This window comes from Clytia hemisphaerica, unplaced genomic scaffold (genome assembly GCF_902728285.1).
Source record: "Clytia hemisphaerica strain Z4C2 unplaced genomic scaffold, Clytia hemisphaerica genome assembly, whole genome shotgun sequence".
In the NCBI taxonomy this organism is placed as follows: domain Eukaryota; kingdom Metazoa; phylum Cnidaria; class Hydrozoa; order Leptothecata; family Clytiidae; genus Clytia; species Clytia hemisphaerica.
In genome coordinates, this window is record NW_027104315.1 from 94670 (window position 1) to 115670 (window position 21001).

At 35.3% G+C, this 21001-nt stretch overlaps 3 protein-coding genes across 4 annotated transcripts in view; all 3 read right to left on the minus strand.

The window, feature by feature from the left end:
- Positions 1-15: 15 nt before the first annotated feature.
- On the minus strand, positions 16-1208 carry LOC136817569 (uncharacterized). The gene is made up of 2 exons (XM_067073892.1): positions 908-1208; positions 16-773 (listed from the first exon to the last, which is right to left on the minus strand). Exons 1-2 carry the CDS (start codon positions 1206-1208, stop codon positions 16-18), a joined length of 1059 nt encoding a protein of 352 aa, XP_066929993.1.
- An 8414-nt stretch (positions 1209-9622) lies between these two features.
- On the minus strand, positions 9623-12058 carry LOC136817576 (uncharacterized). Its single transcript, XM_067073901.1, has 4 exons — positions 11869-12058; positions 10794-10992; positions 10114-10406; positions 9623-9821 (listed from the first exon to the last, which is right to left on the minus strand). The coding sequence occupies exons 1-4, from the start codon at positions 11993-11995 to the stop codon at positions 9652-9654; spliced, it is 789 nt and encodes a 262-aa protein (XP_066930002.1). The 5' UTR covers positions 11996-12058; the 3' UTR covers positions 9623-9651.
- Positions 12059-12322: 264 nt separating this feature from the next.
- Positions 12323-21001, minus strand: part of LOC136817575 (von Willebrand factor D and EGF domain-containing protein-like) — a 37237-nt gene continuing 28558 nt past the window's right edge. Inside the window, exons 18-24 of one of the 2 annotated variants that reach the window (XM_067073899.1) lie at positions 19852-19988; positions 18369-18642; positions 17171-17276; positions 15833-16039; positions 14575-14734; positions 13619-13650; positions 12323-12546 (exon numbers count right to left, since the gene is read on the minus strand). In XM_067073899.1, the coding sequence (XP_066930000.1) occupies positions 18541-18642; positions 19852-19988 (239 nt within the window). In that variant the 3' untranslated portion in view covers positions 12323-12546; positions 13619-13650; positions 14575-14734; ... (1 more) ...; positions 17171-17276; positions 18369-18540. The remainder of the gene's footprint in view (positions 12547-13618; positions 13651-14574; positions 14735-15832; positions 16040-17170; positions 17277-18368; positions 18643-19851; positions 19989-21001) is intronic. The other variant, XM_067073900.1, reaches the window with a different exon arrangement.

Consider the following 21001-nt stretch of genomic DNA (forward strand, 5'->3'; position numbering starts at 1 on the left):
CACTCTCATTGAACACTACATGAAAAGTACTACTCGTTTTGTTCTAAATATATTTTCAATATTGTTCTTGTTTTCTTCTCCCAGCGGATAAATGTCTTGGTTAACTCGTCGTTGTTGCCTTGCTCGCCTCTCGTTTCTCAGTATGTTATCTAACATTCCATCTTCATCGATGTATTCGTCATTCATTTCTTGACAAATATTGTGTAAAACGCAGCAAGCGATAATCTGATCAGAAACATTTTCGACTTCAGCGTCAAGGCGCGTTAGTAAACATCTCCACCGAGCCTTTAAAATACCAAATCCCCTTTCCACCGTGACTCTAGCAGAGCTGAGTATTTTGTTAAACCGTTTTTCTGACCTCGTTAAAGCGGGAATAAAAGGATAGGGTTTGACTAGCCATGGAACCAGAGGGTAAGCTCCATCTCCCAGTAAAAGTGGTCGTATAGTGTTGTTATCAATCCGTTTAGTAGGATCAGTTAGAATTTCCAAGCGTTCTGCTTTTCGAAATAGCGACGTATGAGCTAACACTCGGGCGTCATGTATACTCCCTGGGAACCCAGTTGCGACATCTAGGATCTTTAGATTTCCACCAACAACTGCTTGAGTGTTGATTGTATAGCATTGCTTACGGCTGTAGTAATCTCCCTTATGTTCGCTTGCTGGTGCAGTTATTTTGATATGCGTTCCATCAATTGCCCCTACCACTTGTGGAATTTTACAGTTTGTTTCCTCTTTGAATCGTCCTATTTCTTCTCTAGTTTCATCTCTTGTAACTGGGAAATGGATAACCTGACCCGAAATCCTCGAAAGTTCCTTGTAAAAATCCCTCGTAATTGAAACAGCAGTAGACTTTGCAACACCAAAAGTTTTTCCGACTTCTATTATGCATGCATTTCCCGTCGCTAACCTAATCCATCCCCAATCGCAATCCTTTTTTCAATCGGTACAGCCCTGCGAAGTTGCGTGTCTTGCTTTGCTAACCTTGGACTCATCAATCTTACAAGCATTTCAAAAGTTTCCTTTTTGATTCGGAAATCTTGTCGCCATTGGCTATGACGGACATTATTATCAATTTCATCTCTTCTATCCCATAGATCAGTAAACCAAAATTCGTGTCTTTCAAGGGCCCAAATCTTTCGCTCGTTGCGAGCCAGAAACGGGCGGTTCATCATCAAAGCTAATCTCTTCATTCGTTTGTAATGCAGCATATTAAGAAGTGTAAAAGTACGAAATCGTTTGATTCGTTCCCATTTTTTGCGAAGAAAATGTTTGAAAATTATGAAAATTAATAAACGTCTTCCGCTCATGTTTACGTCCCTTTAATGATTAGACTGCTTGATTTTTCTCTTTTGAACTTTGCCGAAAATTGAGTTTTAAATTTAAAGCCAGACAGCGTTAAATTTGTCTAGTCTGACCGCACTGAAAAGGACAATTATTTTCACCTTTTGTCAAAAGGAGAATTATTTTCACCCTTCAATGGACCAACCTTTGTCAAAAGGACAATTGTTTTCACCTTTGTTCAAAAAAGGTCAAAGGACAATTGTTTTCACCTTTTGTCAAAAGGACAATTGTTTTCACCTTTTCTAAGAAGGAGAATTTTTTTCACCTTTTGTCAAAATGAGAATTCTTTTATCGCCTGGATTTGGATTTTTAGACTAGTCGTCATGCATTTTAACCTTGAATTTTAACCTTAACCTTAATCGTGAGTTGATGAGGAAAAGCTTAGTATTTCCCGTTGTTTTCGGACCATCTTTAATCTGGCGTTTGTACGTTAAACCATGCGGGCCGCGCAACTTATGTAGAAAACAATTTCCTTCAAATTCTACATAGGAGATTCACTTCTATCATTCGGCTTTACTTCATTTTTCCCTCCTCACTCCAAATGCGGTCCGTTTTGTTTCTGGGAAATCTAATAAAGGTTATCATGTCATGGCCTGGCTATTAGCTAGTACTGTTCATATTCAACACGAACGATCGTCCACACACGTGTGCATTCCCTTAGAATTCCCATTTCCATTTTGTCAAAAGGTGAAGTGAAAACAATTCACCTTTTATGTTAAATTCAAAAGGAGAAAAAAATTCACCTTTTGATTAAAAGGAGAAAAAATCACCTTTTGTGTTAAAAGGAGAAAAAAATTCACCTTTTATATTTCACTTCTCCTTTTCATTAAAAGGAACGGAGAAATTTTGAAAAAGAGAATAAAACCGCTTTCAGAGCCATCGTATAAAGGGAAAATACTCTGCGGTGGTGAGCAAGAAAAAGCTCGATGGGTCAAATCTGTCTGGTTCCTGAAAAAGCCAAGAATAGATCTGATGCGCCGAAATGCCTTAGTCTAGATATTTTTCTTCATGAGAGAGATAAAGGAGTTTGACGTCACCGTGATTTATGTATGGCTTTACTATTTTTCAAAAGGTCATTGTGCAAAGAAAAACAGGTTGACATTGCATATCATACTGGTCAGTGTTTTTGGCTGATGGTCAATGGACAATGACGTAAAAACCATGTATTATTTTAGAGAGGTCAACAACAGATGGTTTAATGAATGAATGAATGACCAAAACGAGTCCAAAATTCTCGAGAATGTCCAAACGACGTGATTTGTACGTTGTCTGTATGTCTGTAGAAAAAATCCTATTCCTTATTCAAAAAATAATGGAAATTAAATTGGATATTTAAATTGTACAATGAAAAATCAATTAGCAAGAATAATGTCTAATTCAATGGTTTACTTTAAATTTTCTATTTGGTTTTGAAATTGGAAATTGAATTATACTTTCAATACACGGGCGAAAATAGGATTTTAACAAGGCGATCGCACACACGACAGGATGGGGTCCGGGAAGGAAGGGCGCCCGGACACGCCCTAAATTTTCCAAAAAAACCCTGTTTGAAATTCAATTTCCAATTTGAAATGAAAAATTGAAAATAGCTTGTTTTTCGATTTCAAATTGCATAATGAAAATTAAAAATTGAATTTTTTTCAATTTTCATTTCATTTTTAAAAGGAAAATTGAATTATACTTTCGCTACACGGATTGAAAAACAATAAAAAAGCTCAATTAAATTTAATTTTACTTTCATTTTAATTCATTTCAATTTCGTTTCATTTTAATTTCATTTCATTTTGATTTTCATTTCATTTCATTTTCATTTTCATTTCAATTTCATTCAATTTCAGGGCAATTTTCAATTTCAAAGTTTTAATTTCATTTTAAATTCATTTCAATTTCATTTTAATTTCATTTTAAATTCATTTCAATTTCATTTTAATTTCATTTCAATTTCATTTCAATTTCATTTCAATTTCATTTCAATTTCATTTTAAATTCATTTCAATTTCATTTCAATTTCAATTTCAATTTATTCAATTTCATTTCATTTCAATTTTCATTTTAAATTCAACATTTGTCAAATTCATTTCAAATTTTAAATTCATTTCAATTTTTTAATTTCATTAATTTCATTTCAATTTCATGTTCACGTTTTTTCATTTTAATTCATTTCAATTTCATTTTAAATTTCATTTTCAATTTCATTCAATTTCATTGAATTGCATTTCAGTTCAAATTTCATTTCAATTCATTTCAATTCATTTCATTTCATTCAATTTCATTTTAATTCATTTCAATTTCATTTTAAATTCATTTCAATTTTCAATTCATTTTAAATTCATTTCATTTCAATTTTAATTTTTCAATTTAATTTCATTTCATTTTAATTTCATTTCAATTTCATTTTTCAATTTATTTCATTTCATTTTCAATTTTCAATTTCAATTTCATTTCAATTTCAAATTTTTCAAATTTCAATTCATTTCAATTTCATTTCAATTTTTCATTTATTTCATTTCAATTTCATTTTATTTCATTGTTAATTTTTTTCATTTCAATTTCATTTTATTGTTCAATTTCATTTCAATTTCATTTTAATTTCATTTCAATTTCATTTTAATTTCAAATTAAATTCAAAATGAATTGAAAAAAAAAATCACTTCATGGCCGAGAAGGACAATAAGGGAAAAGGCGTGGACGAGAAGGACATTAAATGGCGAGAAGGACATAACCTTTTTTTAATTTTCAATCTCAAATTAAATTCAAAATGAATTGAAAAAAAAATCACTTCATGGCCGAGAAGGACAATAAGGGCAAAGACGTGGACGAGAAGGACATTAATCTTTTTTATTTCAATCTCAAATTAAATTCAAAATTAATTGAAAAAAATCACTTCATGGCCGAGAAGGACAATAAGGGCAAAGACGTGGACGAGAAGGACATTAATCTTTTTTATTTCAATCTCAAATTAAATTCAAAATTAATTGAAAAAAAATCACTTCATGGCCGAGAAGGACAATAAGGGCAAAGACGTGGACGAGAAGGACATTAAATGGCCGAGAATGACATTAACCTTTTTTATTTCAATTTCAAATTAAAATCATAATGAATTGAAATAAAGGGGATGAGCTGGAGTTTTTACAAGATACTTCACTCATTGGTCATTTAAAGTGATAGAGATGACGCGTTCTTTAGAAAAAGTAATAAGATTCTTTTATTACATCTTAACGACCAACCAAATCAAATAAGAGCTTGTAGAAACTCCAGCTTGTCCCAAAAAAAATCACATCATGGGCGAGAAGGACAATAAGGGCAAAGACGTGGACGAGAAAAATGTTAGATTTCTGGGAAGAGGACTATAAATTAATTATCATCTAGACTTGAAATGAGCCCATTTTGAGTCGCCATCTAGACTTGAAATGAGCCCATTTTGAGTCGCATGTTGTTACTGGTGCTTCTGCAAGTCTAATGAAGTTGATAGTTCAGCGCTGATGGTGGAGTCGACTGTTCTAGTGAGTCTAATGGATTCGATGGTCCTAGTGACTCTGATGCTAGAGTTAATCGCTCTGGTGAATAGAGTCTGGTTGAAATAGTATTTTTAACTGATCTAACAGAGAACTAGGAAAAATTTAAGTTTAATCAAAGCATTCAAAGCGTTCTGTTTTCTCTTCAGAAGGACTTTGCTCTTAATATAAGTCTCGCCTAGAAATCTTAATGCATTTTCCTGAAGCTAAACAGAAAATCTTAGAGGGATAGTCAGATAATTCTATGGTTATGAGAAAAACTTTAAAAGGTACTTTATGTTATTTTAAACTCGATGTCAAGAAAGACCTTTTATAATCTGAATCTGATCCAAATTGTTTGACTTTTTACCTATTCTAAATTACAGACCAAAGATTTCTCCACCATAACGTAATGTTTCCTCAAAAACCAATCAAAACCCATCGATTTTTTTTGCGCGCAAATGTGATGTTAGTTACGTAATTAATGAAAAGGTCTATTAGTCATGTAAATAAACGGTTGCGAGCCGGTTGAGATTGAGCTGCATTTTTCGTACCTCACACTCTCTCCTTTGGGGATTTACACACACCTCTAGAAAAATTCCCTGTTATTCGACTTTGATGAAGTAAAGTGTGAAAGTCATTACTCCCGCAGCTGTAGACTCAAGTTTTTCATTGTAAATATGTGAATAAAAGAAAAAGCGATTTCATCGATTTTTGGTGGCTGACTACGACACTACTACGACGCCGCTAAACGTTTCTTTTTTAATATAAGAACAAACTACCTTATCGGCCCTTTTTACACCGGGCCTTATTGGCGTTATTTTTGGGCTCGTGGCGTAATAAGGGCCGGCGTTAAAAGGGCCGGCGTAAAAAGGGCCAAGATTTTGCAATTTTAACCTAAAAGCGGCGTTCCGAAGGTTTCAAAAGATTTTGATACTCTTACAAAAATACGTTTAAGGGGAGGGAGTGGAGTACATAGTGGAGTCATGGACTCAGCGTCGGAATGACGTTAATCGTGAGAAAAATCGGTATGTGAGTGGTCTGGTTCCTCAATGATTTTTTTTAATTCATTTCGAATTTAATTTGAATTGAAATATAAATAAAAAAGCCCGGGGGGGGGGGTACTTAGGCAAAAATAGGTGCTGGGTAGCTGCGGACGGTAAGGGTCGGGTTTTTCACCTTTCATCAAAGTCCCTCTAAGGGTGGGAAAAATCACAATTTTTAGAAAAAAATTTTGATATTGAGAGAAAAAATTACAAAAAAGTCCCACTAAGGGTAGGAAGTTTTGAAAATCAGAGAAATTTTTTCGAAAAAGTCTCTCTAAGGGTCACTTTTTCACTAAAATTTGGTCTCTCTAAGGGTCGGTTTTCGGAGGTCCCGTCCGCACATACCCCTCATTCACCAACCCTAGTACCCCCCCCCCGGTAAAAAAGTTAATGTTGAAATTGAAATGAAATTGAAATGAAATTGAAATGAAATGAAATTGAAATTGAAGTAAATTTAAAATGAAATTGAAATGAAATTGAAATGAAATTAAAATGAAATTGAAATGAATGAAATGAATTGAATGAAATGAAATTGAAATTGAAATGAAATTGAAATTGAAATTGAAATGAAATTGAACTTGAAATGAAATGAAATTGAAAATTGAATGAAATTTGCCCTGAAATTGAACACTGAAATTGAAATGAAATTGAAACTTCCTTGCCAAATGAAATTTCCAATGCCCTTTAAATTGACCTTGCCATGAAATTGCCTGAATTTAAATGCCTTGAAATGGCCTTGCCCTTGCCCATTCCCCTGACCCCTTGACATTCCCTGCCCTTGAACTGCCCTTCCCTTGCCCTGCCTTGAAATGACTTTCCTGCCTATGAGCTTTATGTTTTTTCGCTGCAGTCCCCTAATGCATGATACCGTTGCTCTCTGTAGCCCCCCCCCTGTTGCTGAGTTGACCTGCGTTAATCTCTGATCAAGTTTAGGTCAGCACCCTTCTGGCTTGTTCACATTCTTTTCCCGTTCTTCCTTTTTTTCCCTCGATTGGCTTTTTATTTTTATTGTCAAAATGTGGTAGGTTTTTGGAACGAAGTTTTAATTTGAGATTGAACCCACGCTTAATGTCCTTCTCCGCCATTTCCTGTCCTTCTCGTCCACGTCTTGGCCCTTATTGTCCTTCTCGGCCATGAAGTGGTTGTTTTTTCAATCATTTTGAATTATTTGAGATTGAAATAAAAAGATTAATGTCCTTCTCGTCCAGTCTTTGCCCTTATTGTCCCTTCTCGGCCATGAAGTGATTTTTTTTTCAATTCATTTTGAATTTAATTTGAAATTAAAATGAAATTGAAATGAAATTAAACATGAACTTAAAAATGAAATCCTGCATTAAAATTAAATTGAAATTGAAATCCTGACCTTGCCCCTGAAATTGAAAATTGCAAATGCCCTTGCAAATGAAATGCTTGAAATGCCTTCCCCTGATTGCCCTGACCAATTGAAATGAAATTGAAATGAAATTGACCTGAAATTGAAATTCCCCCTGAAATTGAACTGAAATGAAATGCAAATTGAAATGCCCTGAATTGACCCTGCAAATGAACTTGCCCTGAAATGCCCTTGACCCTGAAATTGCCCTTGAAATGACCATTGCCCTGCCTTGCCCTGAAATTGCCCTGAAATTGCCCTGCCCTTGCCCTTGAAATGCCTTTAAATGCCCTTGAAATGAAATTGAAATGAATTGAAATGAAAATTGCCCTTTCCCTTGAAATGAAATTGAAATGAATGAAATGAAATTGACCCCTTAAAATGAAATTGACTTGCCCTGAAATTTCCCCCTTGCCCTTGCCCTTGCCCTGAATTGCCCTGAAATTGCCCCTTGCCCTTGCCCTGAAATTGCCCCCTGCCCTTGCCCTGCCCTTGCCCTGCCCTTGCCCTGCCCTTGAAATGAAATTGCAAATGAATTGAAATGAATTTAAAATCCCCTGCCCTTGACCTGCCTGGCCTTAAAATGGCCAATTGAAATGAAATTGAAATGAGCCCTTCCCTGCCCTAACACCATGCCCTTTGTTTTTGCCCTTTTTTTGAGCTTTTTTATTGTTTTTCGATCAGCTAATTCATTATATCGCTAATGTCTCTGTAGGCCACCATAGAAAACTGTTGAGTGAGTTGAATGAGTAAGATAATCTGATCAATGTTTAGGTCAGCAAAATTCTGGCTTGTTCAGATCTATTTTCCAGTTCTTCCTTTTTTTAAATCGATTGGCTTTTTATTTTTATTGTCAAAAGATGGTAGGGTTTTTGGAACTTGGAAGTTCTTTTAAGGGTTGGAAGAATCAGAAATTGAATCTCGGTCGTAAAATTCACAAAATTTATAAAAGTTCCCTATTTCCCCTCCTTTTTAGTCCCGCTAAGTGTTCGAAGGTAGAAAGTAAGGCGGTATATACCCGTCAGCTCACAACCCTATTACAGCCCGGACAATGGTATCATTTTTAAAATTAAATTTTTCATTTTTCATTTCTCTACAATATCGGTCAAAATATTTTGAGAATTTTGGGTAATTTCTCGTTTTTAGCATTTTAAAGCTCGGGTTTCGAAAGTGGCTTTTGGCCAGTTACAACAAAGACAAACAAAACAAAATACTTCATTCCAAATTTTCCGAAAAAAAATTCTAATCAACTACAACAAATTTTCTTATCAATGCGTCAATTAGGCGTATTCTTAGACAACAACTTTTTACAAATCAAGGGCTGTCATATTTTATCAGGGTGAAAAAATGAATTTCCATGCAAATTACACTATGTTCATTGGCAACCCTTCTAAGACTACAAAATCTTGTGAAGCAGTCATCTTGATCATAGTAAGCAAATATTAAAGGATTTTGCACAGTTTGATAGATATATTTTCCTCTAATACGATGATTTGTTTGGATCATGTCTAAAAAGATTTGGATAAGGATTTCAAATTGAAACAAACACAATATTCAACTTTAAAAGGAAAATTTTTTTCATACATCATCTTGAATAAAAGTTATGGTTCAATACACAAAGTCTATTACAAAAATTAGTTTAGTTCATTTAAAAATAAATTTTGAGATTTCTGATTTTCTAATTAGTACAGAGAATCTTACATAGAAAAATGGTATACAGGCACATACAAAAAGAATGCTTAGATCTAGAATGTTAATCTAGAGTAAATTCGGATTTATTGATCAGCAAACAAAACTTAGTTAGATAAAGACACCTCGATTACTTAATCTTACATACATAAACATTAAAGGGATAAATCAGACGGTTTGAGATCTTTTACTGGTAGATGGATTCCACTGTGTCCTGAGAAAAACTTCCGAATCTTTTTGTCAAACTCTTTTGGAAAGTTGACATAGTCAAGTTATAATTTTTTTTAATTTTAGCAAGAAAACAGTAGAATTGTAACACATCCCCTTTTCACCTTCTCCAGGACCGGTAGGATTTATTAGCCAGTGGGGGTAAAAATAACGGACTGAAACTCGACGGAGGATCCGACATTCCCATGTTATTGTTAGGGATTTAAATTCCGTCGTTTTCGAGCCAAAAAAATATTTGATTTATTTTAGGGGGGGACAAAAATTAGAGTAAAACTTTCCACTGGGGACGATGTTTAAGCCAATTTTTCCGTAATGAAGAGGTCCCAGTTGGTCAGAGTGAAAAAGGGGTGTTCTAATGTAGGAACCGTTTCAAATAGTCGTTTCTCGACACAACATCTCAAACCATCTGATTATCCCTTGACGCATACAATTAATTTATACTCCATTCATCCTATGGGGTAGGCTACAAGAAAGTATTTCTTTATCCAACAGCAGTTTTTTCTGGCATTCCACTTTGAGGTTTGAAGAAAACCTTTTTGAGGATGGCAACACAAAGAACCAATGCCACAACACCACAAACAAAAATGATTGCCATCTTTTCAGTGCGATCGAGACCTTCATCACCAGATACTTTGGCCTTTTCGCCTTTGTCTAGAATAAATAAAACAATAACATCAGAGTTGACTAAAATTATAGTCCGAGAGCTGGGGGACAGTCAGGAAATATGCATCAGTAAAAGGCATGATAAGTGCATAGTACGTTTTTAAATTATGCCATTGGGCCTTTTCAAAATTCATTGAGTGCAACAACCGCCTTGAAAACATTATTTAGCGGAAAAATCTCAGAAAAGTCAGTGGAAACTTAATCCAGGAAATGAAATATCACTCAAATCGACAATTTACAACATGTAAGAAGAGAAATAATGAGAGAGAGCGACACATACCTGGTCTTTCAACAAGGAAAATGGGAGTGCTCTTCAGCGAAGTTTCGCTCAAAACATCTTTTTCCTCTTCATCTACATCATTTCTTCGTTTTCGTCTGACGGTAGTTTGTCCACATCTCTTACATTCATCTGTCAGTTGATCAAAAGGATTATTTCGACAAACCAAAACTCGACAGGTGATTACAATACCGTCAGAATTTCCAAAATATCTGAAAGCTTCCATTCTCCACGAGAACATGTGTGTTTGTTGATTGGACGATGTGATCGCGAGTGTTTCATCATCACCTACACATCTAAAAAAATGATAAGAATATTTGCTGATTGAATGACTTTAAATCACTTATAGTATATAATAAATAAACCCAAAGCTAAAAAAAATTCTCAAAAATATATTTTTTGATGAAAGCTTTCTGGTTATTTTATTGTCGATTTTCGCGACTGTTGCCTCTGTTGGTGAAGGTTTCCATCAATAAAGAAATTAAGGCGAAACACTTACGAACAATTTGCTGAAACGGCGCTTAAACTTTTTATTGTTTTTCTTCGTGGAGATTTTTCTTTTCACAAAACATTTCTTTTAAAGAGTTCGCGAAAATTATATCACTTAGATCTCCTCCAAAAAGAAAGGTTTTTATGATAAATAGCAAAACCCATCTTTGACTCTACTATAAATATATGTTTACCTATCTTTAATAAGATCGAAGCGTCCTGTTCCATCCAAACGTGTAGCAAAACAATCTTGAGGAGACGTTTTCACAACTTTAGAGTTGGAAAGTAACTCCAATTCGAAATGGATTAAATCTCCAAGAAAGACCAAACCACTGATCGCCGTTTTATCGTCTTTGAAAGCACTAAATTTGAATTTGAAATCGGCGTTCTCCTCTGTTGAATAAAAAAAAGTTTGAAATATGTACTTATTAGTGGACACTATAGCGGACACTAACCACCCTTTTCCCCGTGGTGTCCGTAAATTGGACGTCCCACTGTATTATTGAATCAAATTAATTTTCGCCAAATCGAGAACCCCTAGATTACTTTTTGCCGAGTTAGTTCTTCATTAAGTTTTTCCGTAAAAAAGCCATCGTATTTTACCATTCACCTTCAAAATAGGTAAGCAAAATTGGGTACGGGGGGATATGTTGCTAGTCAGGATCCCTTTTTTAGGCTCTGAAGATATCTGGTAGGGTCCCAAATTTTACTAATTTTCAAGATGTGTATCTGGAAAGGGAGGACTTTTGGTGATTTTTTACAATTTTCAGGATGAAAATAAGAACTCCGCCATCGAAGATTCCTTTGAAGTTCAAGCTTTCTTTGTAAAAATTTCTGCGTGATTTGAATATCTTTTGCCATAATTCCGAAAAATTGCAAAAACATTTGCTAAATTCCGTTTTTCCACACTAAAATTGTCTAATTTTCCATCTCCGTCAGCAGATTCAATTTCCGAAATTCTGTCAAATTTTCGTCAAATTCCGCCACTCCGATCGAAAAAGGGCCGATTCCACTCCTCCGTCAACCATGAACCCCCCTGTAAAGTACTTACCTGTTTCCTCGCCAGAAGAAAGTCTCTAGTACAACATCAAGAAAACCGCAAACTGTTTCGAGGGCCTCATAAAAACATACATTAAAAATAAATATGCATCACAAGTATAGAAACCTGGATGGCACCCGACGTTGTTGTGTTCATCTAACGTTATATGGACGTTGTAAACATTAGATGAACGTTAAAACAACGTTGTGTGCTACACGTAAAGTGCCTACCTGTTTCCTTGTCGATAGTCTCCTGTTCTTTAACATTGATGTTTAATTTATGTGTAACATTTCGATCAATCGAACAAGAAGCGTTATAAGTATCAATAAAATGTCGATAAACATCTAAAGATTTCATTTGTTTTCCGTACACAACTTCAACGATTTGTTTGAACACTACTCTAAGGTCCCGAATAGTAGGGGGGGTCAGAATAAAAGGGGGGGTCCGAAATTTTTGCAAAATATAATAAACGGGGGGGTCTGAATAAACGGGGGGGGTCTGAAAATATTTAGGTAAATAAAGGCTAAAATCAGGCTATTTAGAGCAAAATAAGGGTCCTTCTCTTTGACAGCTGAAAATATTCTTAAAAACTAATAAACGGGGGGGTCCTAATAAGAACGGGGGGGTCCGAAATATTTTCGAAAATTAATAAGCGGGGGGGGACGTCTATTCGGGACCTTAGAGTAGTTTGTTTCCACTCTCAAAAGCTTTGATACCACATTCACTGTAATTTGCATTCATCCATAGACGTCCATCGTATATTGAAGATGCTGAAGATGCATTTAATGTTGGGCAGTTATTATCACCGTGAAATTTGACGATATAAGGTAAGGAGTGACGTGATAGGTGATCGAATTCTAAACCAATTTCCATTTTATTTTGATAGCAGTTGAGTTTCATTGGGGATGCTATTGAAAGTTGAAATATTGAAAATGTTAAAACTTATGCATCTCTATCCATCCAGGTTTTGCAGAACCTAAACACCGTAGGGGATGTGTGAATTCTTTTTTCACATTTTTCCTTTCAAGGAAAATTCCAATCCACTGATTCTCTTTTTGAAATTTTGAAATTTTTTCATTGATAAATAAAAAAACTTATGCACCTCTATCTCTGTCCAATATTTGCATAAATACCTTAGGTCCTTAGGGGTAAGATCAAATGTGATAATCTAGCCGAAGACTAGATCACCACATTTTGAATGACAGTTTGAATTTAACACTACCCAGCTGGCACACAGCGTTCATTTAACGTTAATGGACGTTGTGAATGTTAGAAAAACGTTGAAACAACGTTGTGTGCCAGCTGATGGGTATTTTTGGCGAATTCTGGTGGTAAAAATGACATTTAAGCCAACCAACATAAGAAACAGGTGATCTGCACAACTTAAAGGAATTAAGTAGCTTCGAATCCTGTATGCGCGATTCGCCTCTTGTCTCATTTGGAGCAATGTAGCTCTGAAAATCGATTATATGAATGGCCATTATTAGAAGAGGCCATTATTTCTAGACATAACATTAAAGTTTAACAAAAAGTTCACTGTTTGAAGTGACTGGTGCTAAGATTGGATTGAGAAAATCTTTACTAATTTGTACTCGACAGAATAAGGTACGAATAATGAAAATAATAATAATAATAATAATAATCAATTTTAAACTAAAGTCTATCGCTTTAAGACCAAGTTCACACGATACGTTCCGTTCCGTGAACGTCAAAATTGAAAACGTCATCAAATAAGAAGACGTTACAAAGCAAAACAGTTCGAAACAGTTTCGCTCGGAACGGAACTGCTCCGTTCTGACACACAACGTTGTTTCAACGTTTATCTTGTGTTCATAACGTCTATATAACGTTAGATGAACGTTAAAACAACGTCGTCGCCAGCTGGACTACCATATTGAAACCACGTTAAAGAAAATTATTTTAACTAAACTTCAAGCCAAAATGAACTTTTAGAAAATCAAAAAATTAGTTTTTCCTTACTTTTTGATTTGCACTCTTCGCCAACGGAACAGCTGGAAAAGAAAAGAGAATTGAGTTAAATTGAGAAATTACATTCCATTTTGCATGTCAAGCTACTTACTTATCCATTACGAAAAAAATTTTTGGAAGAAAAACAGAGTTTCTTTATGGGTATTTTGGGGTATTTTGAATTTGAAGATCATATTCTATTCTTTATTAATTATTTCAACCTAGCTGGCACACAACTCATCTAACGTTAAATGGACGTTGTGAACGTTAGATTAACGTTGAAACAACGTTGTGTGCCAGCTGGGAAAGTAGCTTAGTTGAGTGGGACCTTAGTAAATGAAAAAACTCAAAGTCAAGGCAATTTTTGCTAAAGGATTTTTTTCTCTCTGTGGGGATGAAAGTCCGAAAGGGGACAGAAAATCATTGTTTCTATCTCAAAAAAGAAAAACGGGGGTGGTTTTGGTTTTGGAGTGTAGTTTTTGCGGCCCAATTTCGAATGGGGATAAAACTATAGTTTAATTATCCAGTAGGGTTTAAATCCTAGGGTATTTTTTACATGTGAGGCTCGGGGTCCTCCGGATCTGTGGCATGGTTTTGTGGTAAAGAGACGTTCTTCGCACAAAACTAATAGTGGAATAATTTTCAACTTTGGAAGTACAGTTGATTCTCTCTAAATCGATTTTCAAGGGATCAAAAACTTTGATCGAATTAGAGAAAGATTTGAATAATAAAGAGTAGTTTTTGATTTTTTTAAACAGTGATGCATTGTGGGATTGTTTCCCGGGTATTTCAATAGAATTCCCTCGAGGAATTCCTAAGAGATTTCTATTGTAATACCCCCGAAATAATCCCACAATGCATCGCTGTTTTAGAAAAATCAAAAACTCTGATAAGGTCTATTCAAACTAAGCAAACTCATGAACGAGTTAATAAGAGCGAACTATTAGTGATCAAGCCTTTTTTCGTACTTTTTTCCGGTACATCCAGCAGGGCAAACACAGCTAATAGTTCCATTATCACTCCTTTGACATTCTGCACCATTGAAAGCTTGACAAGGACAATTAACAACCTCAAAATCATATGTAGAATACGAACTGTTGCCACAAATGTCAGTAACTTTGATCCGCACTGGGAAAAAAGAGAGTTTAGTTAGGATTTTTAAATGATAAACTCGCTGGTTTTGGGAAGTAAAATAATGTTACACTTTTTTGTTGGCTTTAACCCTATTAGCCACAAGCTTTTTTGACTTTTGTATCCTCAGGGGGGGGGGGTAGAATCTACCACCCTCGATTATTTTCGATCTAGAAGAGCTATGGCCATGAAATTTGGTACAAATGTTCTCCATCATGATACAATTTTCCAGAAAGAAAAAAAAATTGATGACGTCATTCAAAAACCGATAACGTCATCACAAAATTTCCACCTGTCGGAAAAAAACCCAAATATATGGTTTACAAAAGTGTCTATTACAGTCTAACCAATAAAGATATTTAGATTCTGTTTGAAGATTCTGAGAGGTAAAAGGCTGTTTTTTGACATGATGGCCGGTTTTGCAATTTTCATGACGATTTTCTCTTAAAATCTATGCTGAAGATGAGTAAAATTTCAAAATTTGATGACGTCATAAATGATGACGTCATCATTTTCAAATTTTTTTTGATTTTTTGAATTTTTATTATCAATGCCTATCACGTGTCAAAATTCGAAAATGATTGAATAAATAGTTTAGAAGTTATCAGCACTTTAAAATCTGGACAACCTATGACCCTAAAATTTTGCACAAGTACTCTTAATAAGATTTTATTAAAAGTCAGAAAGTTTCAAGTTGTTTAAAAAATTTTTCTCCGAGATATAAGCAAAAGAACTCCAGCGTGGTAGATTCTACCCCCCTGGCAGCCCTGGGGCTAATAGGGTTAACACATTTAATTCAGTGGTCAAAGTTTTTTGTCTCAAAATGTTAATGAACTTGGCAATGAAAATTTTTGTTGAAATCGGAGACGATAAAGTTCCCTTTTGTACCAGACATAATAGGTCCTGCGTAAAAAGGGCCTATTCATGATATACACCACTGCAGTGGCTTCACAAAATTATGCAACTTTTCTGTTTTTGCTCACCCAATACATCACTTTTTCTATTGTTTAAGTGACGTATTTGGTGGAAAATTTTGAAGATTCTCAGAAGACTCTCCAGTGTTGCATATCATGAAATAGACACACTGAAGATTACCTGAGAACGTTTTGTTTTCTTCCTTGGGTGTCCATGTCAGTACTCCACCATTGGAGATCTCCATACCCAGTGGTGGCGATGGTGGTTCTATCAACTCATATTTCATCCTCTTCTGTTCAGGATCAAATACGGGGATAACGAAGCTCATTTCTTGGTCTTTAAAAACTTTGATAGGTTCTGTTTGTCGAAACACAGGTGCCAAGTTGTCTGAAATAGGTTGGGAAAAGAAAGGTATTATGGTGGTAATTGTAAGTGCTGACCAGTGAGAAAATGTACTGTATAAGATTATCAATTTAAAAGCCCGGGGGGAAGGGGGCACTTCAGGTAAGTGACCAACCGACCTACCGGATGTGCGGCCCTTAAGGGTAACTTTTTTGGACTTTTGAAAGTGCACTGTAAGGGTTGATTTGTGAGCAAGTGGGAAAAAGTGCACTGTAAGGGTGTAAAATTTGAGAAAATACCAAATTTTGAGATAAAATTTGAGAAATTGCAAAAGATTTTTGCCCTGAAAAGGGCAAAAAATTTCGAAAAATTGCACTTTAAGGGTCGATTTTCAGCCAAATTTTTCCTACACTGTAAGAGTCCGATTTTAGAGACCTGATCTTTGGCCAAACGTACGGTCGTTTTCAAAATCGAGTGCCCCCCCCGGGTTTAAAAGTTATATTTCTTTAAAAAATCTAAAACATTACGGCCTGCTTCACGCATTACAGCCAATCATTGGATGTGAATGAAATACTGTATAAGTTTTTTATGCATTGTAGGCTTCTAATCTTGGTTTATTAGAGATTTTTAAGAATCTGATTAGGAAGGACGAAACACTTATTTGTGGATAGATATAGCGCTGAGCGTGAATTCAGTTTCTAGAGTGCTCTACAGAGAATCTTTCAGGCCCGGCTTCTTCTCTCTCTCTGCTCTCTACAAGTGTTTATGCAAGGCTTAAGGGCTACATACACTACACAATATATTGTCAGGCAATATATTGATGATATATTGCTGAATGTCGACAATATATTGAAAAGGTGTCCGCAATATATTGTCAGCTCGATTTGCAATATTCCAACAATAAAGGGGGATTGTTTACAGAAAGAAAATTCCTTTTTATAATAGAGTACCAGTTGTTTACTTCGTACATTACGGTCCGCAAACCATATTGTCGAATATTGTTCGTCAATATATTGTGTAGTCTAAGCAGCCCTTTAGTGTTTTGAGCCCTCTAATGAGCCCCCGAACTGCACTGGTACGAGTCTTGGGAAGGTTTCTACGGAAAGATATATTCTAAAAACTAAGCATTGTCCCCATGCATTTTAATGATACAAAACCAAATATAAATTCTCTTACCATATCTTGGTTCAAAAGCATTTTCTCCAACACAGACATCGCACCAATCCAATGGATGTGCTTCTCCTTTGCCAAAACAATAATTGTTCACTCGGCAGGAGTCTTCCTAAAATTCGACGATGATGAAGTTAACTCATTTCTAATTTTACACCACATACCCAGCTGGCACACGACGTTTTTTCAACGTTCATCTAACGCTATATGGACGTTGTGAACATTAGATTAATTTTGAAACAACGTTGCGGGTCAGCTGGGATGATATTGAAGGCGGAAGCATGCGTGGGTTGCAAATTTTGAAGATCTTTTGAATCTTTCAATTGATATTCAGACTTAGTCACTTCTGTACGTGCTATGAGTTTCTATAAGAATCAAAGGTAGATTTTCAAGACTTTTAGAACCATTCTAGTAGGCTTCCAAGATGCTTTTGACAACTATTGAATGCGTTGGAATCGGTTTTGTGAGAATAAAATACCAAGGCATTTTTCATATAGTACTGCATCGACTATATAGTTTTTATATAATTCGTTCTTATCAAAACACGTACACTTTTTTATATAAGAACAATTTTATAAGCACAATGAGGCTCAAAATCGCCAACAATTAAGAACAATTTAAGAACAATACTGAGCCTGAAATTACTCAAATTCAAGGCGTATGAGGCGAGACCAATTTAATTTGTTGTTCTATGGGCCCGACCGACCCTATTTTTGCTAAAATCAAAAAAATAATAATATCGAATTTCCACTACAATCTATTTTAAACACTAGTTATTTGTAAGAATTAAACTTGAATAAAGCTGAAAATTAATTCAAGAAATTGAAAAATCATATAAAGCATTCCATACACTAAAATTTTATTATGACCTTCATCGAAGATAAAAAACAAAGTAAATTTTTGATCCAGATAGGTACTTTTTTGAAAATTTTCTCGGTACCTTACCAACCCTGATAAATGAAAAATTTATTCTTATTTTGCCGACCGACCGCCCCGTATTTTTCTAATGATCTGTCCGTAGAACAACAAATTAAATTGGTCTCACCTAAGTAGTAAAAATTGAGTATAACACCTAAAATACCTCAATTGCATCTTATAAATAAGAACAGGATAAGAACAATTTGAGGCTCAACGTGCTATAAAAATAAGAACAACCGAACCTAAGAAAAATTTTACTGGTTCTTATAAAAAAGGTGTATCTTACCTTCCATAGACAATCTTTTGTAGTGGCATTACATTGTAAACATTTGGAATCATACACCACAAATTGTGAACTCTCATTCGAGAAATTTTCCCCATTGTTTGACAATCGAATATCAAAACCCCCAACTGGAATTCCTTTTTGCGTTGACGAAAAAACAATATCGACTGGAACATCAGGTAGATCGCAACTTAACTCGGCGAAAACTTAATAATTCACTGCTTTGAATTGTAGCTTCTCCGTTGAATTCTTCATCGATAGAATGGTCAGTAGTGAACTATAACAACCAAGAAGAATCATCATAACAAGATAAGGCACCTCCTTCTCATAAACCCACTGGGACCCCTTCCCACTGGAAAAATTAGCCAAATATCCCCGTCCCCGATGGAAAATAATACTCCAACTTTTGTCCCCACTGAAAATAATCAAATAAACCAATCCTCACTGCAAAATATTATACTATTTTTCCCATTCCCACTGAATTTTCTGACTTGAAAACAAAAGAATTGAAATCCCCAGCCAAAACAATATGAGAAAATCAACACCCATCGAGTTTCATTCCGTTATTCTTATCCTCCCTCACTGGCTGAAAAAATCCTACCGGGTCTATGAGAAGGGGGTGTGATACGATAACCAAGTAAAGCAAGTCTTTCGGCCGCAGTCGGAGACGGCCCCAAAGGCTCCTCTTTCGAGCTATCTACCTGAAGGCAGGGTAGTGCGTCATTTTCTTTCTGGATTTCCTCACTTATCCTTAATCGTTTCTCTTTAATCTCTGGATCACTGAGCATTAAATTGAGAACTATCATGGACCATTTTTGAAACTTTGGTATGAATTGACAAGCGATTGAACCCACGACCTCTGTCATCGTAGCTGACTGGGGTCTCCTGAGGAAGACCAACAAAAAGCTTCTGTTTTTAATAACAGCGTTTAGTTGGAGGGTCGTGTCTCTTATATTGATTAATTGACTGTTAATGTCATTTGTGTCCGAAGCAACACCATGTGAAATTTAAACTCGAACCTCTATAACTCGAATGTTTCTTTAATTCGAACAAATTTTCTGGTCACTGAACTGAAATGAAATTTCCTTTAAACTCGGACATTTCCCTTCCCGGTGTCTTCTAGTTATAGAGACTCTAGTGAGTGCCTCACTAAAAACCGAGATTTTTCATCCCGTTTCGATATTTGGAGACCAAAAATCTGGGCTCTAAACATTCCAAAAAGTTGCAAAGTTGAATAGACGTTAATTGCGTAGAAAAAAACGCGGGTGACGTCTTGCATAGGCTATAGAGACTCCTACTTTTTTAAGCGATGGACTTTTAGTGAAATTGTAATTCAGACATAGAAGAACCAAAGCAAAAAGTAATGGAGGGAAAAATTTTAGTTTGAAAAAACTTTATCCCGTAACAATAATCGTATTATCATATGATGCCTATACTACTTTATTACACGCATTATAAACGACTCCAAACACGAATTGAAACATACCTTGAGAGCCTTTGTTTGACAAGCTAAACTTTCAGAATTGATGAAATTTCTACCGATGACACGTGTTCGAACGCAATCCTTTTGACGAATGTCACACAATCCGCTGAAAGCCACTTTCACCAACACTGGTGGATCATCTATAAAGATACATTATAAAGTTCATAATATTCTAGCAAGCATCTCACCAAAAACTGGGATTTCTCATCTCGTTTCTTAGTGAGTTCCACTTTTCTTGAATTCACACCTTTCAAGTGCTATATTTTTGCTACTGCAAGAGCTTCAAAAGTTTACAATGACGTCAAAAAATCAAATGTTTTGAGTCTGAAAACAGGGGCTCAAAACATTCAAAAAAGTCGCAAAGTGGAATAGAGGTTAATTGCGTAGAAGAAATGCGGGTGACGTCTAGTATAGGCTAATGATATTCACGACGTAATATTTTCTACGGAAAGAACCCAACTTTTGCCAGTAGTGGCAAATTTTATACAACTTTTGTCTAGTTTAAATTTGCCACTACTGGAGAAAATTGGGGTCTTTCCGTAGAAAACATTACGTTATGAATATCATGAATCTCTAATTTGAACTTCTACTATTATTCACATCATTTCTTTAATTTGAAGAAAAGTCTATACCCTATGAAAATTGTATGGTCAAACGTAATATTTTAGGAGAACAAATACAATTCATGCAAATTTCAAAGAGACCAGAGCATGAATTCCTATACCTAGACTCTGGTCAACTCTTAATGAAATAGTAAAGGGCAAGATTTGTTCTAAAAATATATTTACACCAATGAACAAAAATCATCCGGTTGAATCAAAACAAAGACTTTATTTCCAATTTATTTACCCCACTAATAAACTGAGATAGACGGAATATGAATCCCAACTGGCGCACAATGTTGTTTCAACGTTTATCTAATCCTCACAGGTCCATATAAAGTCAGATAAACGTCGAAAAAAGGTCGTGTGCCAGCAGGGAAGAGGGACTTTTGAACATAGATTCCAGGGGGGGGGGTACTAAGGTTGGTGAATGAGGGGTATGTGCGGACAGGACCTCCGAAAACCGACCCTTAGAGTGACTGATTTTTGCTAAAAAGGTGACACTTAGAGAGACATTTTGAATTTTTTTTTTCGATTTTTGAAAAAAGTCA

Excerpts from the sequence above, each read along its gene's own strand:
- LOC136817569 (XM_067073892.1), bottom strand. The coding sequence starts at position 1,208 with ATGCTGCATTACAAACGAATGAAGAGATTAGCTTTGATGATGAACCGC. Across the intron at positions 774-907 it reads TGCGATTGGGGATGGATTAG|TTACAAGAGATGAAACTAGA; the intron begins GTTAGCGACGGG and ends TCCATTTCCCAG.
- LOC136817576 (XM_067073901.1), bottom strand. The coding sequence starts at position 11,995 with ATGAAATCTTTAGATGTTTATCGACATTTTATTGATACTTATAACGCT. Across the intron at positions 10,407-10,793 it reads TTCGATCTTATTAAAGATAG|ATGTGTAGGTGATGATGAAA; the intron begins GTAAACATATAT and ends TCATTTTTTTAG. Across the intron at positions 9,822-10,113 it reads TTTCCTTGTTGAAAGACCAG|ACAAAGGCGAAAAGGCCAAA; the intron begins GTATGTGTCGCT and ends TATTTATTCTAG.